Genomic DNA, 27,476 nt, shown 5'->3' with positions numbered 1-27,476 from the left:
AAGAGATCGCTATCTGCGTCGACATCGATTCGAGCGGTACAGTCGGTCGATGCCGAGCCGGGGAGGCCAGCAACTTTAAAGGCGGTAACACTGGAGTTGTTAGATCGGGCGGCGATGTCGGTGACGAGGTCGCAGGAACCTTCTTATGCTTCTGTTTGTCGGACTTTTTCTTCGACCCCGCAGAAGCTCCTTTATCCTCCTTAGACCTCTTCGCTGGTGTCGAGGTCTCTGATAACGAAGCCGAGCCCGCTCTTTTCAGGGGGCGATCGGCATCGAGGGAGGTTTTGTCGGTATCGACCACCGACGTCGAGGATTTTGGCGCGCTTTCTGATGACGCCATATTCCTCGGAGACAGCGCCTGTTCGACCAAGGCTGCCGCGAGACGAGCCGCTCGGTTTTTGCGGGTTTGTCTGGAAAACCTCGCGCAATGGGTGCAGGAGTCCGGTTTATGTGTCTCTCCTAAACACAGCAAACAAAGGGTATGGCCGTCCGGAGGGGCGATCTTACTGCCACACCGCCTGCACCGTTTGAAGAAGCCCCAGCGCTTTTCCATACGCGAAAGCGTGGGGAAGGTGAGGGGGGGAAGAGGGAAGGGAAGGGAAAGGGATACTGGAGTCAAGGAAAAATAACAAAAATAACACTCCACCCCACTCACGAAATGAAGGAAAGCGATAACGCTAGAAGAATCCGCACTGGAAAGAAAACCAGCAAGGCTGAAGCAAGTAATCCACCGACCGAAGGAAAGATCGACTGATCTCAGCGGCGGTCAGAAGAGAACTGGCGGGATGTCCGCTCCTGCCCCGTTGGGCATGCGCAGGGGAGGGGTGCCTGCGCATGCGCACCGGGGCGGGGGCGCGGAAATCCGCGGCTTTGAAGTTACCGATCGTGATCGGCGCCGGCGCCTCTCCCATTGGTGTGATGCACAGAGACCACGAAGAAGATTCTAAAGTGACTGAAAGATGAAACACAGCCAGGAGCCACCTATGCAGTGTCCCTATGTAGGACCAAACCGATTTCTGGAAAGGTAACTCGTAAGCTGCTGCTACGTTTAGGAATTTAAGAGAAGTTTCTGAAGAATGGAAATGTAATCTTTGAAAACGCCTTTGCCGTTAAGCATTACAGTCAAGTTTGACTGTTACATGAGGATGCAAAAATTTGTTAGTGGTATCAATCTGCTCTGGACCCGAAGAAGAGTGTTGGAAACAGAGAAGCAGGATCGACCTTCCGTAGTCTCTCCAGCTGAATTTGTATTCCAACCCTGTGTGCTTGTGATAATAATAATTTTTTAAAAGGTAAAGGTAGTCCCCTGTGCAAGCACCAGTCATTTCCGACTCTGGGGTGACGTTGCATCCCGACGTTTTCACGGCAGACTTTTTACGGGGTGGTTTGCCATTGCCTTCCCCAGTCATCTACACTTTCCCTCCAGCAAGCTGGGTACTCATTTGACCAACCTCGGAAGGATGGAAGGCTGAATCAACCTTGAGCCGGCGACCTGAACCCCACTTCTGCCGGGATCAAACTCAGGTCATGAGCAGAGCTTGGACTGCAGTGCTGCAGCTTACCACTCTGCTCCACGGGGCTCTTGTTCTTTGTAATGTTTACTTTTTATTATATATGGTTATATGCTGTAACTATTTATTACACATTTAACAACATAGCATTGGGTGATTTTTCAGCCTTACTTGTGGTATAACCTCTTTGTGACTTCTAGTTGGTGGCTACAAAGTTCTAAAATTACAACTGATCTCCAGGCTACAGAGATCAGTTCCCCTGGAGAAAATGGCTGCTTTGGAAGGTGGATTCTATGGCTTTATATCCTGCTGAGGTCCCTACCCAAACTCCACACAACCCAAGCTCTGCTACCCCAAATCACCAGGAATTTCCCAATCTCGAGCTGGGAACACAAGGAGACATGTCAATGCTCCCATATGCACAGGTCTTCTTACACAGAGAAGACCGGTATGTCAAAAAGAATGTTCTCATTTTCTCAGGAAGAAAGTCTGAGTGTATTCAGCTAAGTTAATTTCTTTTCAGACTGGGCTTCAAAAACAGTTTTAGTCGGGGGCCATTTTGTAGAAAAATAGGTGATGGAGCTCATTAGTATAACTCATTAGCATATACTGCCCCCCACAGCCAAAAGGAACCCAATGCAAGAAAGGAGAGCCCCGGGCGAGCAAGGTCTGCTTGGGCTGGCTAGAGATCCAGCCAGCCCAAACAGGCCTCACTCACATGGGGCTCTCCTGGGCCACCGCCCCCCAGTCAAAAGGCCAGCAAGCCACCCGCCACCCAAAATCACATAAGAAGTGGAGAAAGGGTGCCGTGGGCTTCTCCAGGGGTTAATGAGGGCTGCTGGGGGTGTGGCAAAGCTCCTGCTGGCTTACTGGCTGCTCTCCTAATCCAGGGATTGTTATGCAGCTGCACCTACTATCCAATGGACAAGATAGCTGTGCTCCTGTGAGCTCCTGCTGAATCTGAGGCCTGGGTTTACTTGCATTTTATACTGCCACAGTACTTTACATTGTACACTGCCACAGGAGGTGGTGGCGGCGGCTGCAGATGCAAGCATTGACAGCTTCAAGAGGGGATTGGATAAACATATGGAACAGAAGTCCATCTGTGGCTATTAGCTACAGCATATTGTTGGAACTCTCTGTCTGGGGCAGAGATGCTCTGTATTCTTGGTGCTCGCGGTGGGGGGCACAGTGGGAGGGCTTCTAGTGTCCTGGCCCCACTAATGGATCTCCTGAGCATTTGGTTTGTTTGGCCACTGTGTGTCACAGAGTGTTGGACTGAATGGGCCATTGGCCTGATCCAACATGGCTTCTCTTATGTATTTGTAAACCAAGTGCAGGGTGGAGGAGACCAAGTTTCATTTAGATATTTCATGAAGAAGACTAAGTTTTATTTAGATGTTAGGAAGATATTTAGATCCAGCAGTGACCCCAAAGGAAAAGTATGACTACATGACAGACAACAAAGGAGACCATAAAAGAGAAAATATAAAATGATATAGGATGAAATCCCACGCTAGAAATGAGGTAAGAAAAGAATGAGGGAAGCAAGGGCAACACCCACCATCTCACAAGCTACTTCCTCCGGGACGTCCGTTTCCAAGTTGAAACTGAACTCAATCGCTTCGTTGTCTTTGTGCTTTCCTTTCAGCTTCTTGGGATCTTCTACCCACAGCCTCAAAGCCAAGGAGGCATCCAGCCCATCGTCCTCTTCTGCCAGCTCCACCCGGAGTCCGGTGTCCTCGGCAAAGAAGGCATGGTTCAAGAGGTCTTTGATGGACAATCTGGCGGTAAAACAGGGGAGGTAACAGAAAGTCTTTGGAATTCCAAAACAGAGATTGGCTGACAATCGGTGCGCTCATCTTTCCCCAAATACTATGCTTTGCTGGGGGCTCTCCATAACCATGCAGTTCACACGTAACTATACACAGCACTTGGATGTTATTTAGCAGTTTAGATAGCATGCTGTCTATCCAGCAGTTCCTTTGGGGACGAATAAAGCAGACACCTGAATTTTTAAAAACGATGCTAAAAAAGTCACTTTCCTTAGATAAGGGGCCCTGGGCCCGCCAAGTGCTTTTAGAAAGTAGGTAGGGCTGGGTAGGACTCTTGCCCAGCAGGGCTTTTGACTGGCCACCAACAGTGCTGGTTTTTATTCTCCAAGTCACTTCTCTTCCCCAGTGTATTTGCTTAAATCATCCCCTCTTCCCCCCCCCCCCCGCACTTGGGCTTCCTCTGTGTGCATTTATGTGCCTGTGGCTCCACCCCCCACAGCAGCCATTTTGTGGCTCGCCTACTAACCTGCCTTAGAATTCCAAAGATGCCAACATGCTCAAAAAGGGTTGAAACAACCATATTTTGAAAACGTCCAATATATATTTAAAACAGATGTTAGTTAACATGCTGTATTTTTATTAGTCTATAAATTTATAACTATTGTACTGCATATTTATTTTGTTATTTATAAGTTATGAAAATACAATAAATTGTTAATTTATTGAAAACTAAAAAAAAGGTTTGGGGACCTTTACCTTTGACGTTGCTTATTGGTTAAAATGAAGAAGAGAACCAAAAATTCCAGTTTCAGTAACCACCTCTTTCTTTGCACAAACTACCAGTACAAAGTAAGAAATGCAGAATCCTACCTTCTATCACTCCAGAAAAGCTACAGAGAGAACCAAGAAATCCTTCAGTTCTGCTCTAAACCACCAGCTCTCAATGAGACAAGGACAGGACTTCTGGGATCCAAACTCATTCATTCAAATGCATACCAGAAGTAGAAGACATTGGATTTATATCCCGCTCTCCACTCCGAATCTCAGAGTCTCCAAGTGGCTCACAATCTCCTTTATCTTCCTCCCCCTATAACAGACACCCTGACCGATTTCCCATTAGCCTTATGCTTCTCTCACGCTCCTCTTCCGTCAAATTTCACACTATCTGCCCCGGAGGCTGCAACTGGCTTCGTCTTTTTCCCGCAGCAAACAGAAACTGGTTTTTAGAGGATCTTGTTTGTTGCGCAAAAGAGGTGGAGCCAGTTGCAGCCCCGGAGCAGATAGTGTGAAATCTGACGGAAGCCCCGTGGAGAAGAGGAGAGTGAGAGCAGCAAAAGGCTAGTGGGAAATCAGCACCAGTGAGGTGGATGGGTCTGAGAGAGCTCTCCCAGAAGCTGCCCTTTCAAGGACAACTCCTTGCGAGAGCTATGGCTGACCTAAGGCCATTCCAGCAGCTGCAAGTGGAGGAGTGGGAAATCAAACCTTGTGAGATAGGTGGGACTGAGAGCTCTGACAGAAGCTGCCCTTTCAAGGACAACTCCTACGAGAGCTATGGCTGACCCAAGGCCATTCCAGCAGCTGCAAGTGGAGGAGTGGGGAATCAAACCCTGTGAGGTAAGTGGGGCTGAGAGCTCTGACAGAAGCTGCCCTTTCAAGGACAACTCCTGCGAGAGCTATGGCTGACCTAAGGCCATTCCAGCAGCTGCAAGTGAAGGAGTGGGGAATCAAACCCGGTTCTCCCAGATAAGACTCTGCACACTTAACCACTGCAATTGGCTCTTTTGGCCACTGGTGTGGGAACGGGGGTTACAGCTGCCAGATCTAGGTTGAGAAGCTGCTGGAGATTTGCAGATGGAGGGACCTCAGTGCCACAGATTACACCCTCCAAAGCCAGGGAACTGGTCTCTGTAGTCTGAAGATGAGCCATAATTCCAGAGGGTTCTCAGAACCCACTTAGTAGCTGGCATATCCCTAACCAGAAGCTTAAATTCTCTGTGCTGGTATATGCCCTCTGACATTGGAACCGCTGGGCCTTCTTCTTCCCTCCACCCACATACAGCTCTTCTTACTCCCCATCATTCTGGAAATGAGCCAGACAGAATCCCAATTTAGCCCTGTGATTTACATTTCATGGGTTTTATTTCCTTCCGACTTCAAAAGGATTTATGCAGGTGCTTGGAAGTGCTACCCCAAGCAGGAATGCTGCGCTTAATCAGGTCGTTTGCTGCCGGTTGCAGACAAGGCCCCGTTAAAACCTACAAAGGCTTCCTCTTAATTTTTGCTGCCTGAAGCGACGGGGGAGCACGGAATGGGCTTACCCACCTAGCAGACTTGTTTTGCCGAATGCATCCTTCAATGATCTCTTTCACCTCCGGGTCAGTTACCTTGTTAAAACTGGCAGGTTTAATGCCCTAGGAGAAAAGGGATGCAGCTGTTAATAGATAACACGCAGCAGGAGTTTTCTTTTGCAGCGGCTGGACAGAACTGTGGAAAATCCCCAATTTACAAGGCCCTTCCCAAACAGCCTATGTTAGCGGAATTAGCTCGGCCTCATAAAACCTGACCCTACACAGATTTACTTGGAAGCAACTCCAACTGATAATAACGCAACTGATGTGCCAAATGGTAGCTGTTGTGTTTTTTTTAATCCCAGCTATTTTCTAAATGAGATCAATGCTGGATGTCTAGGCTTTATGTAATATTGTGAAAAGGGGACAAAATCCATTCTAATCCATTTGACTAATCTTTTCCTTTAGCTTCATCAGACCATTCACACCCAGGCATAAGGCCGTTTCGTGACTGTGAATGGAAATTAATCTAATAAAGAAAAGCAGCTAGTTCCTTGTATTGTCTTTGGAATCTGGGGCACATACAGTGAGGTTCCTAAGCAAAGTTACAACCCTTCTAAGTCTGCTGTGCTTAGAATTGCACCAATCATATACTAAAAAGTTTGGTGCCACAAAGATGAGAGTCAGGGCTTTTTTTGTAGAAACCCCCCCATCAGGAACTCATGTGCATATTAGGCCACACCCCAACATCATAATTGCTTTGCGCAGGGCTTTGTTGTAGAAAATAACGGCCCCGTGGCGCAGAGTGGTAAAGCAGCAGTACTGCAGTACTATGGTCTGAATTCTCTGCTCACGACCTGAGTTCAATTCCGGCGGAAGCTGGATTCAGGTAGCCAGCCCAAGGTTGACTCAGCCTTCCATCCCTGGAGAGCTGCTGCCAGTCTGAGTAGACAATACTGACTTTGATGGACTGAGGGTCTGATTCAGTAGAAGGCAGCTTCATATGTTCAGGAAGGAAGGAAGGAAGGAAGGAAGGAAGGAAGGAAGGAAGGAAGGAAGGAAGGAAGGAAGGAAGGAAGGAAGGAAGGAAGGAAGGAAGGAAGGAAGGGTGGCTCAGTGGTAGAGCATCTGCTTGGGAAGCAGAAGGTCCCAGGTTAAATCCCCGGCATCTCCAACTAAAGAGTCCAGGCATATAGGCGTAAAAAACCTCAGTTTGAGACCCTGGAGAGCTGCTGCCAGTCTGAGTAGACAATGCTGACTTTGATGGACCCAGGAGGGTCTGATTCAGTATAAGGCAGCTTCATATGTTCATAGGTGCAGGAGCTTGGTTGCATACCTCATTTGCATATGCCACACCTCCTGACATATACAGACCCCAGCTGGAGGCTTCAAAGCACCCAGCAAGAGAAGCCAGCCCGGGAACTCCCCGTTGTATGCAGACCCCGCCTGGAGGCTTCTCTCACCAGGTACTTTAAGCTGCCCAGCAAGAGAAGCCAGCTCCGGGATCTGTCTCTCCCCACTGCATGCAGACCCCGGCTGGAGGCTTCTGTTGCTGGGTGGCTGAAACCACCCGGGAACAGAAGCCGGCCCCAGGATCCATGTGCAGTGGGCAGGTCTCTCCCCACAGCATGTAGACCCCGGCTGGAGGAGGTTAAGGATTGGTGTTCCTGTGCGCTCCTGCTGACTTTGAGCTCTGATGGTTTGAGATCTGAGAGATCCAAGTTTGAATTTCTTCTCTGCCACAGAAGCTTGCTTGGTGACTATGGTTGCCAGGTCCTCCTAACCGCTGATTATTGATGCTGGGTAGGGATGGTAAACTCTTGGAGATTTGACTCCAGGATGGTAAACTCTTGGCATCAGGGCACAACAAGAACCTCAGTGGAGTGCAGTGCCACAGTCCACTTTCCAAAGTGTCCAAGGGAACTTATCTGTGTAGTCTGGAGATGAGCTGTTATTTCAGATCCTCAGGTTCCACCTGGAGGATAGCATCCCTATGGTTAACCCTAGCCCAGCCACACACTCTCACCCTAACCTACCTGACAAGGTTGTACGTTGTGAGGTTAAAACGGAGTAGAGAACAATGTAAGTCATTTTTAAGCCACAACAGGGAGACCAGTAGGGTATAAATGAAGTAAACAAATATATAAATTGTATTTATACTGTGCTTTCCACCTAAATTACTATTATTATTTATTATAAATGATAAAAATACCCCTAACATCCTATGGTACTTACATATATGTTTTAAAAGTTTGGTTCTGAGGCTTGCTCTGTTTGTTTATTTTTTATTCAGTTTATTTCTACCCTGCCTTTGTCCCCACTGGGGATCCAGAGCGGCTTACATAATTTTTCTCTCTTCTGTTTTATTCTCACAACACCCCTGTGAGGCAGGTTAGGCTGAGAGGTGCATGGGGGTGAGCAGGTGTTCCAATTCTTCTTCCTCACTGTATTCACCTATGCTGCACAACATTTTGTTCAGGAGAATCGCCTAAGCCTCAAAAACAGACTGTTCAAAGGAAACAAAGAGAAGGGGGAGGCAGGAAAGATCTGTTCCAGCAAATTTATAATAATAATAATAATAATAAATTTTATTTCTATCCCGCCCTCCCCACCTCGGCAGGCTCAGGGCGGTTAACAACATTTCATAAAAACATACAATGGTTAAAACTTTTACATTTAACAATATAAAACAGTAAATATTAACTTAATAACATTAAAACAATCCAGTAGGTGCAAATTTCATCTGTTTGAACGGTTAGGGTGCAATCCATTATACAGGCAAACCTCAACGTCCCTCCTCTTTATTTTGTGTATCTCCTATAACTTTTTAATTAGATACAAATACATAATACAAACATTTTTCTATCTTGTATCCTGAAAATGGCCTCTAATTGGGGAAACAGCTATAGTTAGTATTCAGCTGTTGTTATACCTCATCTCACTACATATGACAGATGCAGGGCTTTTTTGTAGCAGGAACTCCTTTGCATATTAGGCCACACACTCCTGATGTAGCCAATCCTCCAAGAGCTTACAGGGCTCTTCATACAGGGCCTACTGTAAGCTCCAGGAGGATTGGCTACATCAGGGGGGTGGGGCCTAATATGCAAAGTAAGTAAGTAAAATTTTATTTGTATCCCGCCCTCCCCCGCCGAAGCAGGCTCAGGGCGGCTAACAACATAATGACCAATGGTACATTAATAAATGAAACAGTAATAAACAACACAATGACCAATGGTACATTAATAAAACAATTACAGTAAGAACATTAAAATTGGGCATTAATTTAACCTTAAAAACCAGTTAGAGCATTAATTAAAACAAACCATAACATTATCATTGATAATGCAAAGGAGTTCCTGTTACAAAAAAGCCCTGGACAGATGAGAGCTCTGTTCCACTGGGTACTAATCCACCAGGAAGTTCATCCTAAGAACTCAAATTAACTGCAAATTAGTTCCTGTTCTTTTCAGTACGGCTTATGCAAGCGACCTCCACAATACATTATCCCCCCTGCTAACTGGTGGAAGGCCATTTGGATTTTCCACTTTAAGAGTCAAAATTATTCTGAGCTGATCTCAGCAGTGTGTTATAAACCAGGTGTTCACATCTAAGAACCACAGCAAACTCAAGGGAATATGTTTCAGTACCGGCAGGGAGAATCCCTGTTGGTTTTACTGGTAAACAGCTTCCCATAGTCTCTTGCACCTTTAACCCATTTTCTCTGTTTGTGATTCCAGATCCTTACAGCTAAAGACATACACGTTAGCTGGAGAAGAAACAGCTGCCACAGTTTCAGTTACTTCTGAGGGCTGAACAAACAGAGGCAGTTATTACTGGAGCTGCCAACCAGTGTTCCCTCTAAGCTGCAGAGTCTTGTGAGCAAAAATTCTATGTTGTGAGCTACCGGCATTAAAGTTGTGAGCTACTGCATAAATTATTGTGCTCTGGGGTCATGCTTCCTGAGCTGAGACAAACATGTGTGAGCTGGAGGCTAACAATCTGTCAGCTAGCCCACGCTAACTCAACCTGATTATGAAAGGGCCTACGTCAGCTGGGAAGAACTGGCAGTATACTGGCACTCCTTTGGCCCTGTCATGACTACAAAAGGCAACTGGTAGGCTTCTGAGATGTGGTGGTGAAAGTGCTGTTATTGCAGCCAATTATGGTGACCCCATAGGGTTTTCACAGTAAGAGATGCTCAGAGGTGGCTTGCCATTGCCTGCCTCTGCATAGCAACCTTGGATTTCCTTCGCAATCTCCTATCCAAGTATTAACCAGGGCTGACCCTGCTCAGCTGCCGAGATCTGACAAGATCAGGCTAGCCTGGGCCCGTCCAAGTCAGGGCAGACACAAACAGAGGTGGTTTGCCATTGCCTGGAGAGAGCTGGAGAGAACTGTGGTTTCCCCTAGGAATGTTTGCTTTCTGCCCTATGTTCCCAGTCCTCAAATCAGCAAGCTTAGCTTGCAGGAGGGCTACCGATCATGCTGTCTCTACACCAAACAGCCTGCTCAGTTGACATCACAAAAGATGAGCTATTCTAGAAGAACTCAGCGACATTAGAAAAGACGTGCTCAGACTGAGTGTTGCCACTGCTTGAATGCAACATGGCCAAACACACATTCTAACTCATAAGGCTCAGCCTTTTTAAGCTGCCAGGTTTGCCCTAATGAAAATAAAAAAGTTATACCTACACTGGTTACTTTCCGATAGATCTGAGCTGCATTCTGGCACTCGGAGTAAGGGTATTCTGAGGTTGCCATCTCCAGCATACACATTCCAAAAGCATAGACATCTACAGACTCATCATAATGTTCTTCGTACATCTCAGGAGCCATGAATTCAGGTGTCCCTGCAAACAGAACACAAACAAAATGGCAATTGTTGCCCTGGTGTATTTTAGGACACTAGTGTAATTTAGTCAGGATTTTCAGGAAAGGCACTATCTACCCAAATCTTGCATGTGCAGTCATCCTGAAATCCCACTACCCCCCTTCTGTCTGAATCAGGGATTCAAAGAGGTTTACAATCTCCTATATCTTCTCCCCTCCCTACCTCCACAACAGACACCCTGTGAGGTGAGTGGGACTGAGAGGACTCTCACAGCAGCTGCCCTTTCAAGGACAACTCCTGTGATAGCTACGGCTAACCCAAGGCCATTCCAGCAGCTGTAAGTGGAGGAGCGAGGAATCAAACCCCTTATCCCAGATAAGGGTCCGCATACTTATCCACTACACCAAACTGGCTCTTGAGGCTACTTTTATTAGGCACACATGGGGAAATAGAACCCAACAGTAGAATCAGGACTTGAGTTCAGAACAACACGCATGGGCCTCTTACACAAGATATACATTCACGCTTCACAGGCAATTAATATGGTTGAAGAAACTGTTCCTTCGCTTGCTCATTTAAATGAGCGAAATGGGAACATCTTTACTGATCGTGCTGAATCTGGCACTTCCAAAAGATACAGCAGAACGTATCGCTCTCCGATGTAATGTTTTCATGAGAATGCATCCACAGGAATATTTTCCAAGGTCATCATGGGGAAGAAATTGTTACACCAGATTTTACTGCCAGCCAAAATGCTAACAATTTGTTCATCGCTTTAAATATGTGAATAGACTATGACTCTGGGCAAAATGAAGAAAAATGCTGTCAGTTTATTTATATATATGCAAGCTGGGTTCCTGGGGTAAAAATATTTATAAAGGTAAAGGTACTCCCGGGTGAAATTCTAGCAGGAGCTTCTTTGCATATTAGGCCACACCCCCTGATGTAGCCAATCCTCCAAGAGCTTACAAAAAAGAGGCCTGTAAATGTTGAGGACTGGCTCCATCAGGGGGCGTGGCCTAATATGCAAAGGAGCTCCTGCTAGAATTCCACCCTTGTTTATAAAGCTGATTGCATATCCCCTTAATGCAACCATATGGGGATGTGTTCAGAGTACTGTGGAATGTGCTAGGATATCCTTTGCACCCACCACTTCTAGCATAGTTTATATGAATTCCTCTGCTTGGAAGTCCTGTACAAAGTCAAAATCTGTTAAATTAAACTCTTCCCATCCATTGGATTAAAATGTGTTAAATTAAACTCTTCCCATCCATTGGATTAAAATGCTAAACTACAAACAGCTAAGAGTCAGCCCTTCAGACAGAGTTGCTAACAACCTGGGAGGGGGGGCGGAATCCATGCATGAAATGCATGAAAGTAGGTAAGTGACACTTTTCATGGCATGGAGGTAAACAGAGTCACCTGCCAAATGACATCCCATTAACACTCTATTTGGGGTGGGGACATTTTTTCTCCAGGTTGCACGCAACCTCCCTTCAGAGGACTTAAGCATGAACTGTAGAAAAGAGCAAGAGTCCAGGAGCACCTTAATGACTAACAAAATCTGTGTCAGGGTATGAGCGTTCATAAGTCACCACTCACTTCTTTAGAGACTTCTTCGGATGGTAACTGCAGAAGTGAGCAGAGACTCATGAAAGCTCCACCCCTGCCACAATTTCTTTTAGACTTTAAGGCGCTAAAAAGGTGCTCTCAGTCTTGTTTTTTTCTACTGCTGCAGACAGACTGACACAACTATCCATCTTAGAAGAAGACAACATTGGATTTATATTCCGCCCTCCACTTAAAAGAGTCTCAGAGCGGCTCACAATCTCCTTTATCTCCCTCCCCCACAACAGACACCCTGTGAGGTGGGTGGGGCTGAGAGAGCTCTCCCAGAAGTTGCCCTTTCAAGGACAACCTCTGCCAGAGCTATGGCTGACCCAAGGCCATGCCAGCAGGTGCAAGTGGAAGGGTGGGGAATCAAACCTGGTTCTCCCAGATAAGAGTCCGCACACTTAACCACTACACCAAACTGGCTTTCTTCTTGCATTCATTTTCTGATCTTAAGCTTGAACTGGTTTTCCTAAAGCTAAAGCTCTGCCCATATGCAACCAGAGCAGTGGCTCCCAACCTTTTTGGCACCAGGGACTGATTTCGTGGAAGACAATTTTTCCATGGACCAGTGGGGGTAGCGCTGGAGTTTTTGCTGCCCCAGGAGCACCTGAAAGACTAACAAAATCTGTGTCGGGGTATGTGCGTTCATAAGTCACCGCTCACTTCTTTAGAGACTTCTTCAAATGGTATCTGCAGAAGTGAGCAGAGACTCACGAAAGCTCCTCTCCTGCTACAATTTCTTTTAGACTTTAAGGTGCTAAAAAGGTGTCCATGCCCCTTCCCCCCATGGGGGTCTTTAAATGGGGAGGAGACTGGGACTGTTTCTGTCACCTCCCCGCTAGGAGGCCAGGCAGCAGAAGGCCAAGCTGCCTCCTCCTCCCATTTAAAGACCCCCCCCCACCGATCAGCTGATCGGTGGGGATCTATAAATGAGGGGTAGGCAAAGGTTGCAGCAGTGCTGGCGCTTCCTCTGGCCTGGGATACAGGCGGGCAAAAGGGGCAGCGGGACTGCTCTGCTTTGCTGCAAGGCTGCCTCCCTGCCTTGGAGTGAGGCTGTGCTGCCTCTTTCATCCGCCTGGGTCCCGGGCAGGTGGGGGCGTTGAGGCATCTCTGCCTCACTTCATGGCCTGGTTGTTAGCAGGCCACAGACTGGTGGTTGGGGACCCCTGAACTAGAGTATCTAATCTCTAGGAAGGACAAACACTCATCACAAGGGGTTCTCCAATGGAACACACGATATTCACCAATGACACTCTTAGCAAACGATGTGCGCATTAAGGTAGCCAGTCCCAGGTCACCAATCTTCACCGATCCAGTGGGGCCTGTGATGAAGATGTTGTCACATTTTAGATCCCGGTGGATGATAGGAGGGGTCCTCGTGTGTAGGAACTGCAGTCCTTTCAAAATCTGTCGGCACCAACTCCTTAAGACTTTTGGCTTCATGACTTTGAAACGCTTCAAGTATCTAAAGGAGAACACAAGAACTGCAGATGGTCAGAAGGCATGTTACTCCATGCATACTAAGAGTACAGTATCCACTGACAGAAGGAAGAGTACCCAGACTGCAAGTGAATCTGTACCGGCTGATTATCACCATCATATCCATAAGAGTTCAGAAAATGAATGCAAATAAATAAATAAAAAGGAAACATTTACAGATGTATAAATTTCCAGAAGTGTTTATATATAATGGGACCCCGACAACATTTCCATAAGGACAATGGTGCCTTTCAGAACCCACCAAGTATTTTTAGAACGTGGATAAGGACTTGCAGTGAATAAAAGGCATCACAGGTTATATAGCTGAGATCTAACCAGAATCGTTATTCTTTAATATGAGATCAGAAGATTCAATTCCATCTACTGTAAACAGAACTATAGCAATGTCGATATATGATGCAAAAGCAACAATAGCTTTGTTATGGAAGGATAAACGGAAACCTGCTATTGACCTCTGGCACAAAAAGCTCTGGGATCTACACATTACGAGTAAAATTACTGCAAATTTAAAACTGTTATCAAATAACACTCAGTCTACAAATTCTGAAGCTATGTGGTTTCCAATATTAGAATATCTAATCTCGCATAATGAAGCTCCAAATATTATTAATAAATGATATCTTTATTGACTATGATATATGATACAGTTAAAGAAGATGTTTTTAGGATATCTACATATTGACCAAAATTGACCATTTTTGTTTTATGCTGACAGATGTACATGATTGTTGGAGTTGCTTAAAAGATTGAAAATTTGTAATTTGTAAATGCGCAAAGAGGAGGAGGGGGAAGGGGGAGCAGAGGAAGAGGAGGAAGAAGAAGAGGAAGAAGGAGAGGAATTAAGAAGATTGGCTGCTGGAACACTGATTGGGGATTGGGGACACAATCGGGGGAAACGTACGTCTTCAGAGTCCCAGACGTCATCAGTTCCGTTACTAATACAATACACTTCTTTCCTTTGACCGTTGATTCCCAGGAATCATAAAACCGGACAATGTTAGGATGCTGCAGCCCTTTGAGCATCTCGGCTTCTTCTTTAAACCTCTGCTGCTCTGCTTTGGTCAGCTTCCTGTCCTGAAATTAAGAAAAAAAATTATGTAATCATCACACTGGCTAGAACAAACACCTGTTTAGCTGTTCTGATGATGGCTGCAAATAGATTTTTTCCAGGGTACAGAAGTTGGAGAGTAACTAGCAGCATGTACTGGCAAGTGCTTGTGGCCACACACACCTAACAGCTCCCCCCCCCCCGCCCCGGATAACTATAAATCTCAATGCAGAAAGAGATGGGAGAGTTTTGTTAGTGAAGCCAGCATCAGAGTTTAGGGGTCCCAATAGTGCCTGCCATTTCAAAAACCAACATTTTATCAGAGACAGAAAGAAAATTCAAGGGAAATGACAGAAGAACCCAGGAGGTTATGTATCACCACTAAGGGAAATATACAAACAACCTGCAAGCAATCTGCAGTTATTCTTCAAAAGGCCAATCTGCATCTCTAGGGAATCAATGGAGGCAAGGGAAATGGTACAGAAATGGTAGAGGAAAATGGTAACATCTCCTTTCTCCTACTTAAGAACATAAGAGAAGCCATGTTGGATCAGGCCAATGGCCCACCCAGTCCAACACTCTGTGTCACACAGTGGCCAAAAAAACCCAAGTGCCATCAGGAGGTCCATCAGTGAGGCCAGGACACTAGAAGCCCTCCCACAGTGCCCATCCTAAACACCAAGAATACAGAGCATCACTTGCCCCAGACTGAGATTTCCAACAATACGCTGTGGCTCATAGCCACTGATGGACCTCTGTTCCATATGTTTATCCAATCCCCTCTTGAAGCTGGCTAGCTTACAGCTGCCGCCACCTCCTGTGGCAGTGAATTCCACGTGTTAATCACCCTTTGGCTGAAGAAGTGCTGCCTTTGTGCCGAACCCGGAAGCTGCAGCTGGTGCAGAACGCAGCGGCTAGGCTATTGTTAGGGCTCCCGAAGTGGGAGCACATACAGCCGGGGCTACACGGGCTGCACTGGCTGCAGGTTGCATACCGGGTTCGGTACAAAGAGCTGGTTATTACCTTTAAAGCCCTATATGGTCGAGGGCCTGCCTACCTGAGGGACTGTCTCTCCCCATATGAACCCCAGAGAGCACTGAGGTCAGCGGGAAAGAACCAGCTGAATATCCCTGGGCTGAGGGAGGCCAGATTGAAGAATACAAGGGACCGGGCCTTCTCTATTGCAGCTCCACACCTATGAAATCAACTTCTGGATGAAGTGCGGGCCCTGTGGAGTCTTGACCAATTCCACAGGGCCTGCAAGACCACTCTCTTTAAGATGGCCTTCGCTGAGCTAATGATAGATTCGCTTCTGTTGTATTCTGCCATCAATTTCTTAAAAACCTGTAATTTAGCACCATAACTGTTAATTTTAATTGGAATGTTGATTTAAATGATGGTTATATAATCTAGTATTTATTGAATTATGTGATTTTATTGTATTGTATTATATTGTATTGTATTGTATTGCACTAAAATGTTGTGAGCCGCTCTGAGCCTGCTTCGGCAGGGAGGGCAGGATATAAATAAAAAGTATTATTATTATTATTACTTCCTTTTATCTGTTCTAATCCAACTGCTCAGCAATTTCATGGAATGTCCACGAGTTCTCATATTTTGAGAAGGGAAGAAAAGTACTTCTTTCTCTACCTTCTCTATCCCATGCATAATCTTGTAAACCTCTATCATATCACCCCTCATGCTTAAGAACCCCAAGCGTTCTAACCTGTCTTCATAGGGAAAGTATTTCAACCCTTTAATCATTCTAGTTGCCCTTTTCTGCACTTTTCCCAATGCTATAATATCTTTTTTGAGGTGTGGTGACCAGAATTGTACAAAGTATTCCAAACGAGGCTGCACCATCGATTTATACAGGGGCATTACGATACTGGCTGATTTGTTTTCCATTCCCTTCCTAATAATTTCCAGCATAGTGTTGGCCTTTTTAAATTGCAGTCGCATACCATGGCCCCAGTCCTAATCACCCTGTGTCATGGCTGCTATTTATGAATATGATGTTTAGTTGGATATGTAGCCCCACGCAGGGTTTGGAGAGCCCTGCTCACTACCATTTTTGGCCTAATCTCATCAGATATTGGAAATTTGATGGCTGTAAGCTTGATGGGAGACCTCCAAGGAATACCAGGACTGTGCCAGGCAATGACAGACCACCTCTGAACGTCTCTCGCCTTGAAAACCCTACAGAGTTACCATAAGTCAGCTGTGACTTGACAGCAAAAACAAGGGTTGCCTTGCCAACAGGTTTTGGGGGGGGAAGTCTTTAATAGGGACTTAACTGGATCTTATTATGAACATATATGAACATATGAAGCTGCCTTATACTGAATCAGACCCTCGGTCCATCGAAGTCAGTATTGTCTATTCAGACTGGCAACGGCTCTCCAGGGTCTCAAGCTGAGGTTTTTCACGCCTATTTGCCTGGACCCTTTTTAGTTGGAGATGCCGGGGATTGAACCTGGGACCTTCTGCTTACCAAGCAGATGCTCTACCACTGAGCCAATGTCCCTCCCTTCGTGCCATGAAAAACTTTAAATGCTCATTTCTACACATTAAAACTCTACTGATGGGAGAAGATATTTTTCTCCAGGCCAGCTGTCAACCCTAGTCTCACAAAAAGACAGAGACCGATTTCCCACTAGCCTTACGCCACTCTCACACTCCTCTTCTCTGCAGGAGTTCTGTCATTTTCACACTACCTGCCCCAGGGTTGCAACTAGCTTCACCTCTTTTGCACGGCAAACAGAAACCTCTAAAAACCAGTTTCTGTTTGCCGCACGAAAAAGCCGAAGCTAGTTGCAGCTCCAGGGCAGATAGTGTGAAATCCGACGGAACCCCTGCAGAGAAGAGCAGCGTGAGAGCAGCGCAAGGCTAGTGGGGAATCGGTCACACTCTTGGGCATTCCCACCACCTCACAGGCTCTACTGGATGCATAAACCACCATTTTGTTCATATGTATTTTTAGAAGGGAAGTAGTCACGTCTATTTCACCACTTGTGACTCACCAAGCAGCCCCCCCTCATAGTGGTACTATTGCTTGTTTTTACAACGGCAAAAGAGGAGAAAAATTAATTACTTTAAGTTATTTCTACACTGCCTTTTCAGAGTCCTGCTTGAAGCAGCTTATAAACTCTTGGGCATTCCCACCTTCTCACAGGCTCTACTGGATGCATAAACCACCAACATTTTGTTCATATGTATTTTTAGAAGGAACGTGGTCACCACGTCTATTTCACCACTTGCGACTCACCAAGCAGGCCCCCCTCATAGCGGTAATATTGCTTGTTTTTACAAAGGCAAAAGAGGAGAAACATTAATTACTTTAAGGTATTTCTACACTGCCTCTTCAGAGTCCTGCTTGAAGCAGCTTACAATTAGAAAAGACAACAGAAAAACAAGCTATGAAACATAAGCTGTGCAAAAACTATCCATAAAACAGTAACAGACCATTAAAAAGCTGATAAGACGAAACCCCTAATTAAAAACCTGGATTTAAAAAGATGTGCTTTGGTGTGAAGCTTAAAAGAAAGTAAAGTAGGAACCAGTCGCGCTTCAAGGGGCAGGGTGTTCCAGAGGCAAGGTGCCATCACAGATAATCCCCTGTCTTGTGTTGCTACTTTCACATTTTTAATTTACTGATTTTTAATTTAAATTTTTCAAAAAAATGTGATGTTATTTTAAAAAAATGTGAGAATAAGTGCTTGCTGGTCACACCAGGAAGGAGGGTGGCGGGATAGGATGAGGTGGGAGGCCAAGTCACACATCGGGGAGAGGGGGGTGGCTTAGCTTTGTTGAGGGCAGCTTGGTGATGGGAGAGGACAAGGGGACAGCAGTCAGGAGCCAGAGTCATGTGTTGGGAGGGGGCACCCAGTGGAGCCCCCTAGGCCAGGTGGCGCCCTAGGCGACTGCCTACTTTGCCTACTCCCACACACCGGCCCTGCTTCCAAAGTGAGAGGGGCATTTATTATCTTCTGAAGTCAATCAGCCAACACAGTCCAGCATGATACTATTAGCCATGAGGGGCAAGGGGCAAGCTGAGAAAAATCTACCAGCTTCCTAGATCCGATATAAAAATTATAAAGTGAAACACAAACATGCAATAAATGGGGAAATGGACTAATGCTTTAACTCTTGGCACCCTTTTCCTGTGCCATTACAAACCAAAACAACACCTTTTAAACCAAAATATTTCTGTTACAGATTAGGAAGAAAACCGGATTACAGAAAGTGGACTGCCACGTGTGATTTTCCTTCCAACAAACAATAATATTGAAGTGGCTCATCATCTACTTCAATTGAAAGATTGGAGAAATCTTTCAGAAGCAGCACATTAAACCCTGAACTGTTGAACTTTCATTACATTTTGCAGTAGTACAGCAATACAGAACCACTAAGGCTGAAGACCTGATAGTGACGAAGGAGCCCGACCTCCCGTGCCCATGTAGAGACTAGATATCAAGGCTGTTGCTGCAAAAGCAGAGATCTATTGCATTAATATTAAGAAGTGCAAGGAAAGACCTATTTGTAAATATGCTGTCTGCATCACATTTAAACACCAAAGGTTATGAAGAGTTTAAAATTAACTGCATTAATTTTACATTATGGCAACTTGCTCTTTGAAGCTGCTTTGTTTGATGCTACCATCTTTTCTGTTATCAATACTCTTCTACCAAGCCATGGCAAAAGGCCTGTGGCAAAGGGAGGGATGGTGGCTCAGTGGTAGAGCATCTGCTTGGTAAGCAGAAGGTCCCAGGTTCAATCCCTGGCTTCTACAACTAAAAAGGCTCCAGGCAAGTAGGCATGAAAAACCTCAGCTTGAGACCCTGGAGAGCCGCTGCCAGTTTGAATAGACAATACTGACTATGATGGACCGAGGGTCTGGTTTAGTATAAGGCAGCTTCATATGTTCATATGTTCAACATTATGAGGAAATAAGAATCCACTGTTCACCGTTTTCACATTACCTGCACCTATTGATTCTAGGAATGGCATGAGCCTTCCAAAGGGAAGTCATATACATGCCATGGGAGACTGAAAGCTTTATTTAACCATTCCTCCCCTCCGCCCTCCCATGGCCCAGTTTGTATGAATTACTTCACAGAGAGGCCAATACTGACTTGTCCCCCTTGCAAAGAGGTAGCGGTAAGTGACTCTGAAGGCTGCATGACAACATTCTATAATTAACCAAGGTAATAGATGCTATAGGTGCCATTTTTAGAGGTTTTTTCCTTCTGCTGGTTCCGTCCTGAGTCCCAAAACCCTTTGAAGCCCTCACTTTGCATTTTCTTTTCATGTGTCTATTTCGACAAGGTACAAATATAAACCACTGCAAGCTAACCTATATTTGCTTTCCTCTTACAGATCAGCCTCATCTGTGTAGTAGGAGATGCCAGATAAATATTAAAATCCAGAAGATTCATAAATGTGAAGAATTTCTGACATATTAAAGCTTACGGATGTTATTCTTGCATATTTCAAAAAATCGTAACAAAGACATTGGATTTATATCCTGCACTTTACTCTGAATCTCAGAGTCTCAGAACAGTCACAATCTCCTGTATTTTCCTCCCCAGGTAGGTGGGGCTGAGAGAGCTCTTACAGCAGGGACAACTCCTGCAGGAGCTATGGTTGACCCAAAGCCATTCCAGCAGCTGCAAGTGGAGGAGTGGGGAATCAAACCTGGTTCTCCCAGATAAGAGTCCATGCACTTAAACCAGTTTGGTGCAGTGGTGAAGTGCGCGGACTACTATCTGGGAGAACCAGGTTTGATTCCCCACTCCTCCACTTACAGTTGCTGGAATGGCCTTGGGTCAACCATAGCTATCACAGGAGTTGTCCTTGAAAGGGCAACTTCTGGGAGAGCTCTCTCAGCCCCACCCACCTCACAGGGTGTCTGTTGTGTGGAGAGAAGATAAAGGAGATTATAAGCCACTCTGAGTCTCTGATTCAGAGAGAAGGGTGAGGTATAAATCTGCAGTCGTCGTCTTCTTAACCACTACACCAAACTGGGAGTCAAGGCTGAAGATCTGGAATTCATTAGCAAATTAACTGCATTTTTCGGAGAACTGACAGTTTTCCATCTTGAATTGTCTTTCGTTTGGTTAACGACTCTTTAGTACTAATGCAATAAGCACGTGAACAGGGTATTTAGTGGTGGAAAGTGCCGTTAAGTCACAGAAGACTTATGGCAATCCCATGGGGCTTTCAAGGCAAGAGACGTTCAGAGGTGGTTTGCCAGTGCCTGTCTCCACATCATGAGCCTCATACTCCTTGGGGATCTCCTATCCAACTCTGCTTAGCTGCTGCGATCTGACGAGATAGGGCTAGCCTGGGCTATCCAGGCCATGTCAAAAAAAGGATTCATAATTAAAGCTCATGATCAGCAGTTTTTTTATAGCAAGAGCTCCTTTGCATATTAGGCCACACACCTCTGATGTAGCGAATCCTCTAAGAGCTTACTGTACTAAAAGCCCTGTAAGCTCTTGGAGGATGGGCTACATCAGGGAGGTGTGGCCTAATATGCAAAGAAGTTCCTGCTATTAAAAAAGCCCTGCTCATGATATACAAGAGCAATTTTTGCACCCTATTACCTTTGGTTTTAATTTGCTTACTTGGGAGTCTTCTCAATACGTATACATTACCATTTTGTACAGCTCATTGCATTTTGAGAAAATGTACTTGGAAAGACAGCTGGAAAATGCAGGGAACGTTGACAATAATCTGTAATTAGCTCCTCCTTAATCAACTGCTGGTATAGGATGATGCAGGCTCTTGACTACAAATGCTCATGCCACAAAAGAGTGTGTATTCCACAGGCAACAATGGCTTATACTGTCTTAAGTTCTTAACACTGTCTTGTGATGCCACAAGTCTTTTGCTCCTTGACTTGGGGAGGTTTGCTACCTGAAGTCTGACTCAAACCACCTAATACTAATTTCAGACTCAAGTTTCACTTCTCCGCCCATGAGCTTGCACACCAATCATTGCCTCAGATGAACGTCTCTTCTTCATCAGTCACAGACTGAAGCAGAAAAAAAATCTGTCTTCCACTTGGGTCATCTGCCCCGGTTCAACACTGCTGGGAAGGGAACTGGTGTTTTCACTGCTTCCCCCACGCACTTCCCAGGATTTTCCCTCCTCCTCTCTGATTTTCTCTAAACCTGCTTTGCTACACAGTTTTGTTAAAGATCGCAGCAAAACCTGGATGACTACCATAGGGGTAAGAAAGTTCAGGTTTTCTCAGACCTGCCCACAAGACAACCTTTTTTCCTGGCCCTGATCCCTCTGCTGAGGAGGTCTTGGCTTCGAGGTACCCTTCCTTTTTGAGAAGGGGGTGCCTGGTATGGGCATTGGGGATTTGCAAATGAAGGCTGGTGGTGTTGCAGCTGGCCTCTGTAGAATGAGGTAGCGAAGCCATAGTGCTTTTGGGTTGGAACTGAAGAGATCATGCTCAGTGATCTGGCTCATGGTTCTTCGTAGCTGAAAGAAACTTATCAGTGGATTGTGAAAAGAGAGTTGATCCTTTGAAGGGGAGATCTTCAATGTTACAGTGAGTCTCAAGAGGGAGAGCGGCATTGCATAGCCATGAGGGTCTCCAGAGAACTACGGCTGAGGTCAGAGATCCGGTCAATACATCCTCAGAATGCCTTCCTGTGTCGATCTCGTTTTGACAGCTTAATTACCTTGGACTGGATACATTTCGTCAGGGACTTGGATTTTCAGCTAATCTGTCTAAGTACTGGGACAGGATCTCTCAGAGGAAAAGTTGGCATCCTCCCATAATTACTTTATAATTTGCAACTTTGAAATTAAGAGAAGGTGATGCATAACACTTCCTCCCCAATGTATCCACATGCTGGCTTTCTCTGTCCGCTGGCAACTGACATTGGCCAGGTTGTTGGCATGTCTGCATGTCCTTCATGACCAAAGAGGATGGTGGTGGGTACAGACGGAAACTCAAATGAGTCCTGTTTTACTCTATACAAATTCTCGATCTTACGAGGTGTAGCTTGGATTGAGGCTAGGTTCTACCGGGTTGGAACCATGCGGTTGGAGAGGCCTCTAAGACTGGAAAAGTCACTATTCCCAGAGCTGGGAGGAGTGGACCCAAGACAGTCAGACCTGAACTTGGAATCCTTTGGGTGGAGCCGAGGAAGACAAGGCCTTCTCCCACAGTGCAGCCTTTAGCCTAGAAGCCCTATCTGACCAAGCCTTTGGGGTGAAGTGCTGGCAATCTCAGCAAGTTAAGAACATAAGAACAAGAGAAGCCATGTTGGATCAGGTCTATGGCCCATCCAGTCCAACACTCTGTGTCACACAGTGGCCAAAAAAAACAAGTGCCATCAAGAGGTCCACCAGTGGGGCTAGAAGCCCTTCCACTGTGCCCCCCCCGCACAAGAATACAGAGCATCACTGCCCCAGACAGAGAGCTCCATCTATACCCTGTGGCTAATAGCCACTGATGGACCTCTGCTCCATATGCTTATCCATTCCCCTCTTGAAGCTGTCTATGCTTGTAGCCGCTGCCACCTCCTGAGGCAGTGGATTCCACGTGTTAATCACCCTTTGGATGAAGAAGTACTTCCTTTTATCAGTTCTAACCCGACTGCTCAGCAATTTCATTGAATGCCCACGAGTTCTCGTATTGTGAGAAAGGGAGAAAAGTACTTCTTTCTCTACCTTCTTTATCCAACCTTGTGGGCCTCTCCTAAGCACAAGAGGCAGAACTCATGCTTCTCACTGTGTATTACTGTCATTCCACATTTGGAACGTTTGGAACGTTGTGTGAGCCTCTGGCTCACACAACCTGGAGAGCCAGTTTGGTGTAGTGGTTAAGTGTGCGGACTCTTATCTGGGAGAACCGGATTTGATTCTCCACTCCTCCACTTGCACCTGCTGAGATGGCCTTGGGTCAGCCATAGCTCTGGCAGAGGTTGTCCTTGAAATGGCAGCTGCTGTGGGAGCCCTCTCCAGCCCCACCCACCTCACAGGGTGTCTGTTGTGGGGGAGGAAGGTAAAGGAGATTGTGAGCCGCTCTGAGACTCTTTGGAGTGGAGGGCGGGATATAAATCCAATATCTTCTTATCTTCTTCTTCTTCAGTACCTTGGAAGCCATAGCAAGGAACCACAAGCATAACAGGCAGGGAGAGTTCTAGGATTAGGACAGTTTCTCACCAGATAAGAATCCTAAAAGTGTGGAAAAAAATATTTGAAAGAGGAGTCTGTTTTTTCTATACTGACAACGAACATCAACAGAGTACAGAAGGCTTCTTATCCTTGTGGTGGTGAAAATGGGACTGAGGGAAGGGGGTGATCACCATCAGAGAATATAACATGTTGGGCAGAGAGTTGCCTCTAAGCTGAGTTAGTATGAGCTAGCTCACAATTTTTAAGCCTCTGGCTCACACATTTTCGTCTTAGCTCAGGAAAAATGGCCCCAGAGCAAATTAGTTTTTGTAGTAGCTCACAACTTTCATGCCAGTACCTCACAAAGTAAAATTTTTGCTCACAAGACTCCACAGCTTAGAGGGAACTCTGGCGGGGAATCCCACAAATGTGCCAGCTCCAGAAGGGGCAAGGTGCCCCCATCTTTGGTTTTAAACTAGAAAGAAAATGTCCATGGCTGGCCCTCACAGACACAATGTGGAGCTACACGATCAAGAAGATGGAAGATGAAGACGTATTTTGGGGGGTGCTGTTTAGGCCTAAGAGCAAAAAGAAACTGTGCTTTGATGCTCACAGAGTTCACTTTAAAGCAAGATTCTGATGATCTATAAGCTTCTTCAAGGACAAACTCTTGCAAACACCAATGCAAACACCAACACAACAGAGGATTCTGTGTTTGGGAGGGTAAAAGTATAAGATGCGCCCTAGGCTGGTCTTGACCTACTTCTGCCTCTATGGTTTATTCTAATAATGAATCAGCACAAGACAGTTATGAATGCTAAGATAACAGTTAAATATGAGTAAGTCATTTTCTTTCCCCTTTTGCCGAAACACTGCATTTGCTTTAGAACCAAGCCAGATGCTCAGGCATGGGACAGGCGCATGAAACAATCTGCTGACTGTTTATACACAACGTAACACCAAATGCATTCTCTTTACTGCTTCCCCGTAAACTGTATGATGGCATTTGAGTGAGTTTAAATTGGCAATCCTTTTTACTTCTTTGGCATTGATGCTCAGCTAGCAGAAATTTGGCAGCATGGACACACGGCAAAGCCAAGGAAAAGAAGAGGGGAAGGGAAAGAGCAATAATCAAAGGACAGATCCTTGAACAGCCCAAGGCAAAGTAGACTCTGCCCCCTCTCCCACTCTGACCCGTTCCCTGTTTCCGTGGCTCTGAAGAGCCCCCTTTGCTCCACAAGTTTTAACTGAAAAGACAAATAAAAGATTTCTGAACAACTCAATTTTATATGTGTTATGTATGAGAATCCATGTTGTTACCAATGGTATTTCTGCCTGGCTCATTGCAGCCTGAAGGACTGAGTTTGGGGACTTAGGAACAATGAGAAGTAGGATCCAAATTCAAACTGCCCTGCTCCAATCACAGGCCCCCTGCTGGTTTGAATGAACCAATAACGTGCTAGCACGGGAACCCAGTGTTGTATAGTTGGCCCAGCAGGCCCTGTTCTCCAGTCTTGTTAGTGCAGCCACCTACCATGCTTACTCAATAAAAAGCTTGTTATCATTACCACTTCGCCTCTTCAATGCCTAGAACCCACTATATTATAATATGTGTCTTCATCCAAGTGATCAGCAAAGAGCAATTTGCAAAATGAATGATGAGAAAGGCTTCATTGTTTCCTTCTGATTGGATAATATGCAATAGACAGGGGACATAATTTGCTTTTGTTATTGGCAATTTTAAAGCAAGCAAATATTGGAGACACAAAAATCTAAGCCCAAGGAAAAGTCCCCCACACACATACACACACTTTTATCTCTATCTCTTTTACACACAGAGTTTTATTTATGAAAAAAGGCATTCATATTTGCCCAGGCTTATAAAATGAGGGCCCACTCTAAAACCCATTTATTTTTTTACTGATGTTAATGAGCTTTGGACAGAGTTCAGGAACGGATCACTGGCCACACTAACAAATGGGACATGCAAACTGCCCTGACATCATGCTACCCAATGCTGAACCCCCCAGACTCTCCTGAGTTCTCCTTCCAAATGACAGTAATTCCTAGTTCAAACAGATTAATTTGCTAATGCCAAACTGCTTTTAATGCAAGCTGCACCGCTGCAACAATTCACTGGTTGCCTCAGACTTTTGGACGCTTCTACTTACAGGGCATAACTAGCTAAATAGTTACGAGGTGTATTGGATTACAAACGGAGCATTAACCAACAGTTTGATGCTAAGGGCATAAAAGGCCAATTCCATTTTAGGATCTATAAGGCACAGAGGTCATTTCCAAGACTCATAAATAGCATCAGTCTACTGAACAGTAACTGAACTGAACTTCACAGGGCATACTGTAACTAGGCAAGAAAAGTTGCAGCAAACAGAAGGTCCAGAAGACATACATCATGCGGAAAAAATGGGAAGAGCTACTGATATATGGTATATCTCCAAAACCAAGAGAATCATCTCCAAAAATAGAAGAGGGGAAAAATGGTTTCTTCTGTCCAGAAGATGCCCAAACCTGAATAAGTCAGGCTAAGCCTGATCTTATCGGATCTCAAAAGCTAAGCAGTATTTCAATGGGAGACCACCAAGGAAGCAGCCCCGTGGCGCAGAGTGGAAAAGCTGCAGTACTGCAGTCAGAGCCCTCTGCTCACGACCTGAGTTTGACCCCAGCAGAAACTGGTTCAGGTAGCCAACTCAGGTTGACTCAGCCTTCCATCCTTCTGAGATCAGTAAAATGAGGACCCAGCTTTCTGTGGGGAAAGAGTAGATGACTGGAGAAGGCAATGGCAAACCACCCCGTAAAAAGTCTACTGTGAAAATGTTGTGAAAGCAACATCACTCCAGAGTTGAAAATGACTGGTGCTTGCACAGGGGACTACCTTTACCCCTTTTTACCACCAAGGAAGTCTAAGGCCACTATATAAACTCTATATGGCCAATGGCTGGGGCTGATGGGAGTTGTAGGCAAAAAACATCTGGAGAGCTACCGTTTGCCACCCCTGATATAGAGGCAGGCAGTGACAAACCACCTCTGTCACTCTCTTGCCTCAAAACCCCAACAGCAACGGTCCCCGACATTTTTGGCACCAGGGACCGGTTTTGTGGAAGACCATTTTTCCACAGACTGGGGGGGGGGGGCGAGAGAGAGTTTTGTGATGATATAATAGTGCTTTTTATTTCTAAATTGTTTGGTGTGGTGGTTAAGTGTGCAAACTCTTATCTGGGAGAACGGGGTTTGATTCCCCACTCCTCCACTTGCAGCTGCTAGAATGGCTCTGGTAGAGCTGTCCTTGAAAGAACAGTTCTGGGAGAGCTCTCTCAGCCTCACCCACCTCACAGAGCGTCTGTTGTGGGGGAGGAAGGAGATTGTGAGCCACTCTGATTTGGAGTGGAGAGCAGGATTATTATTATTATTATTACATTGTGATATATAATGAAATAATTATACAACTCATGGCCCGGTTGCTAACAGGCCGGGGGTTGGGGACCCCTGCCCTACAGAATATCGTAAATTGGTTGTGACTTGACATCCCTTTCCACCAAAATCCAGAAGACCCAAGAAGCAATGAGTTTGAACTACTGAAAGGCAAACTGTGACATCCTCAAATTACAGACTATGTATAATGAGAACTGCCTCATCTAGACCTTTGCTGAATCCTGAAAGGATAAGGATGAACTTAGTTGGTGAGACACATATTTTGGAGAGGTCTTACTCCCCATATTAGATGGACTGCAACTTTTTTGACAC

General features: G+C 45.5%; 1 protein-coding gene across 1 annotated transcript in view; it reads right to left on the bottom strand.

Annotated features, from left to right (window-relative positions):
* The window catches only part of WNK3 (WNK lysine deficient protein kinase 3), a 166,505-nt gene that overhangs the window by 73,997 nt on the left and 65,032 nt on the right, over positions 1–27,476 (bottom strand). Inside the window, exons 3-7 of the mRNA XM_060253263.1 lie at positions 14,424–14,596; positions 13,267–13,487; positions 10,270–10,427; positions 5,609–5,697; positions 3,076–3,295 (exon numbers count right to left, since the gene is read on the bottom strand). Of these exons, the coding sequence (XP_060109246.1) occupies positions 3,076–3,295; positions 5,609–5,697; positions 10,270–10,427; positions 13,267–13,487; positions 14,424–14,596 (861 nt within the window). The remainder of the gene's footprint in view (positions 1–3,075; positions 3,296–5,608; positions 5,698–10,269; positions 10,428–13,266; positions 13,488–14,423; positions 14,597–27,476) is intronic.

Source organism: Heteronotia binoei, chromosome 13 (assembly GCF_032191835.1).
Source record: "Heteronotia binoei isolate CCM8104 ecotype False Entrance Well chromosome 13, APGP_CSIRO_Hbin_v1, whole genome shotgun sequence".
Lineage (NCBI taxonomy): Eukaryota > Metazoa > Chordata > Lepidosauria > Squamata > Gekkonidae > Heteronotia > Heteronotia binoei.
The sequence above is the reverse complement of the archived record's forward strand: the minus strand, read 5'-3'. Positions and strand labels throughout refer to the sequence as shown.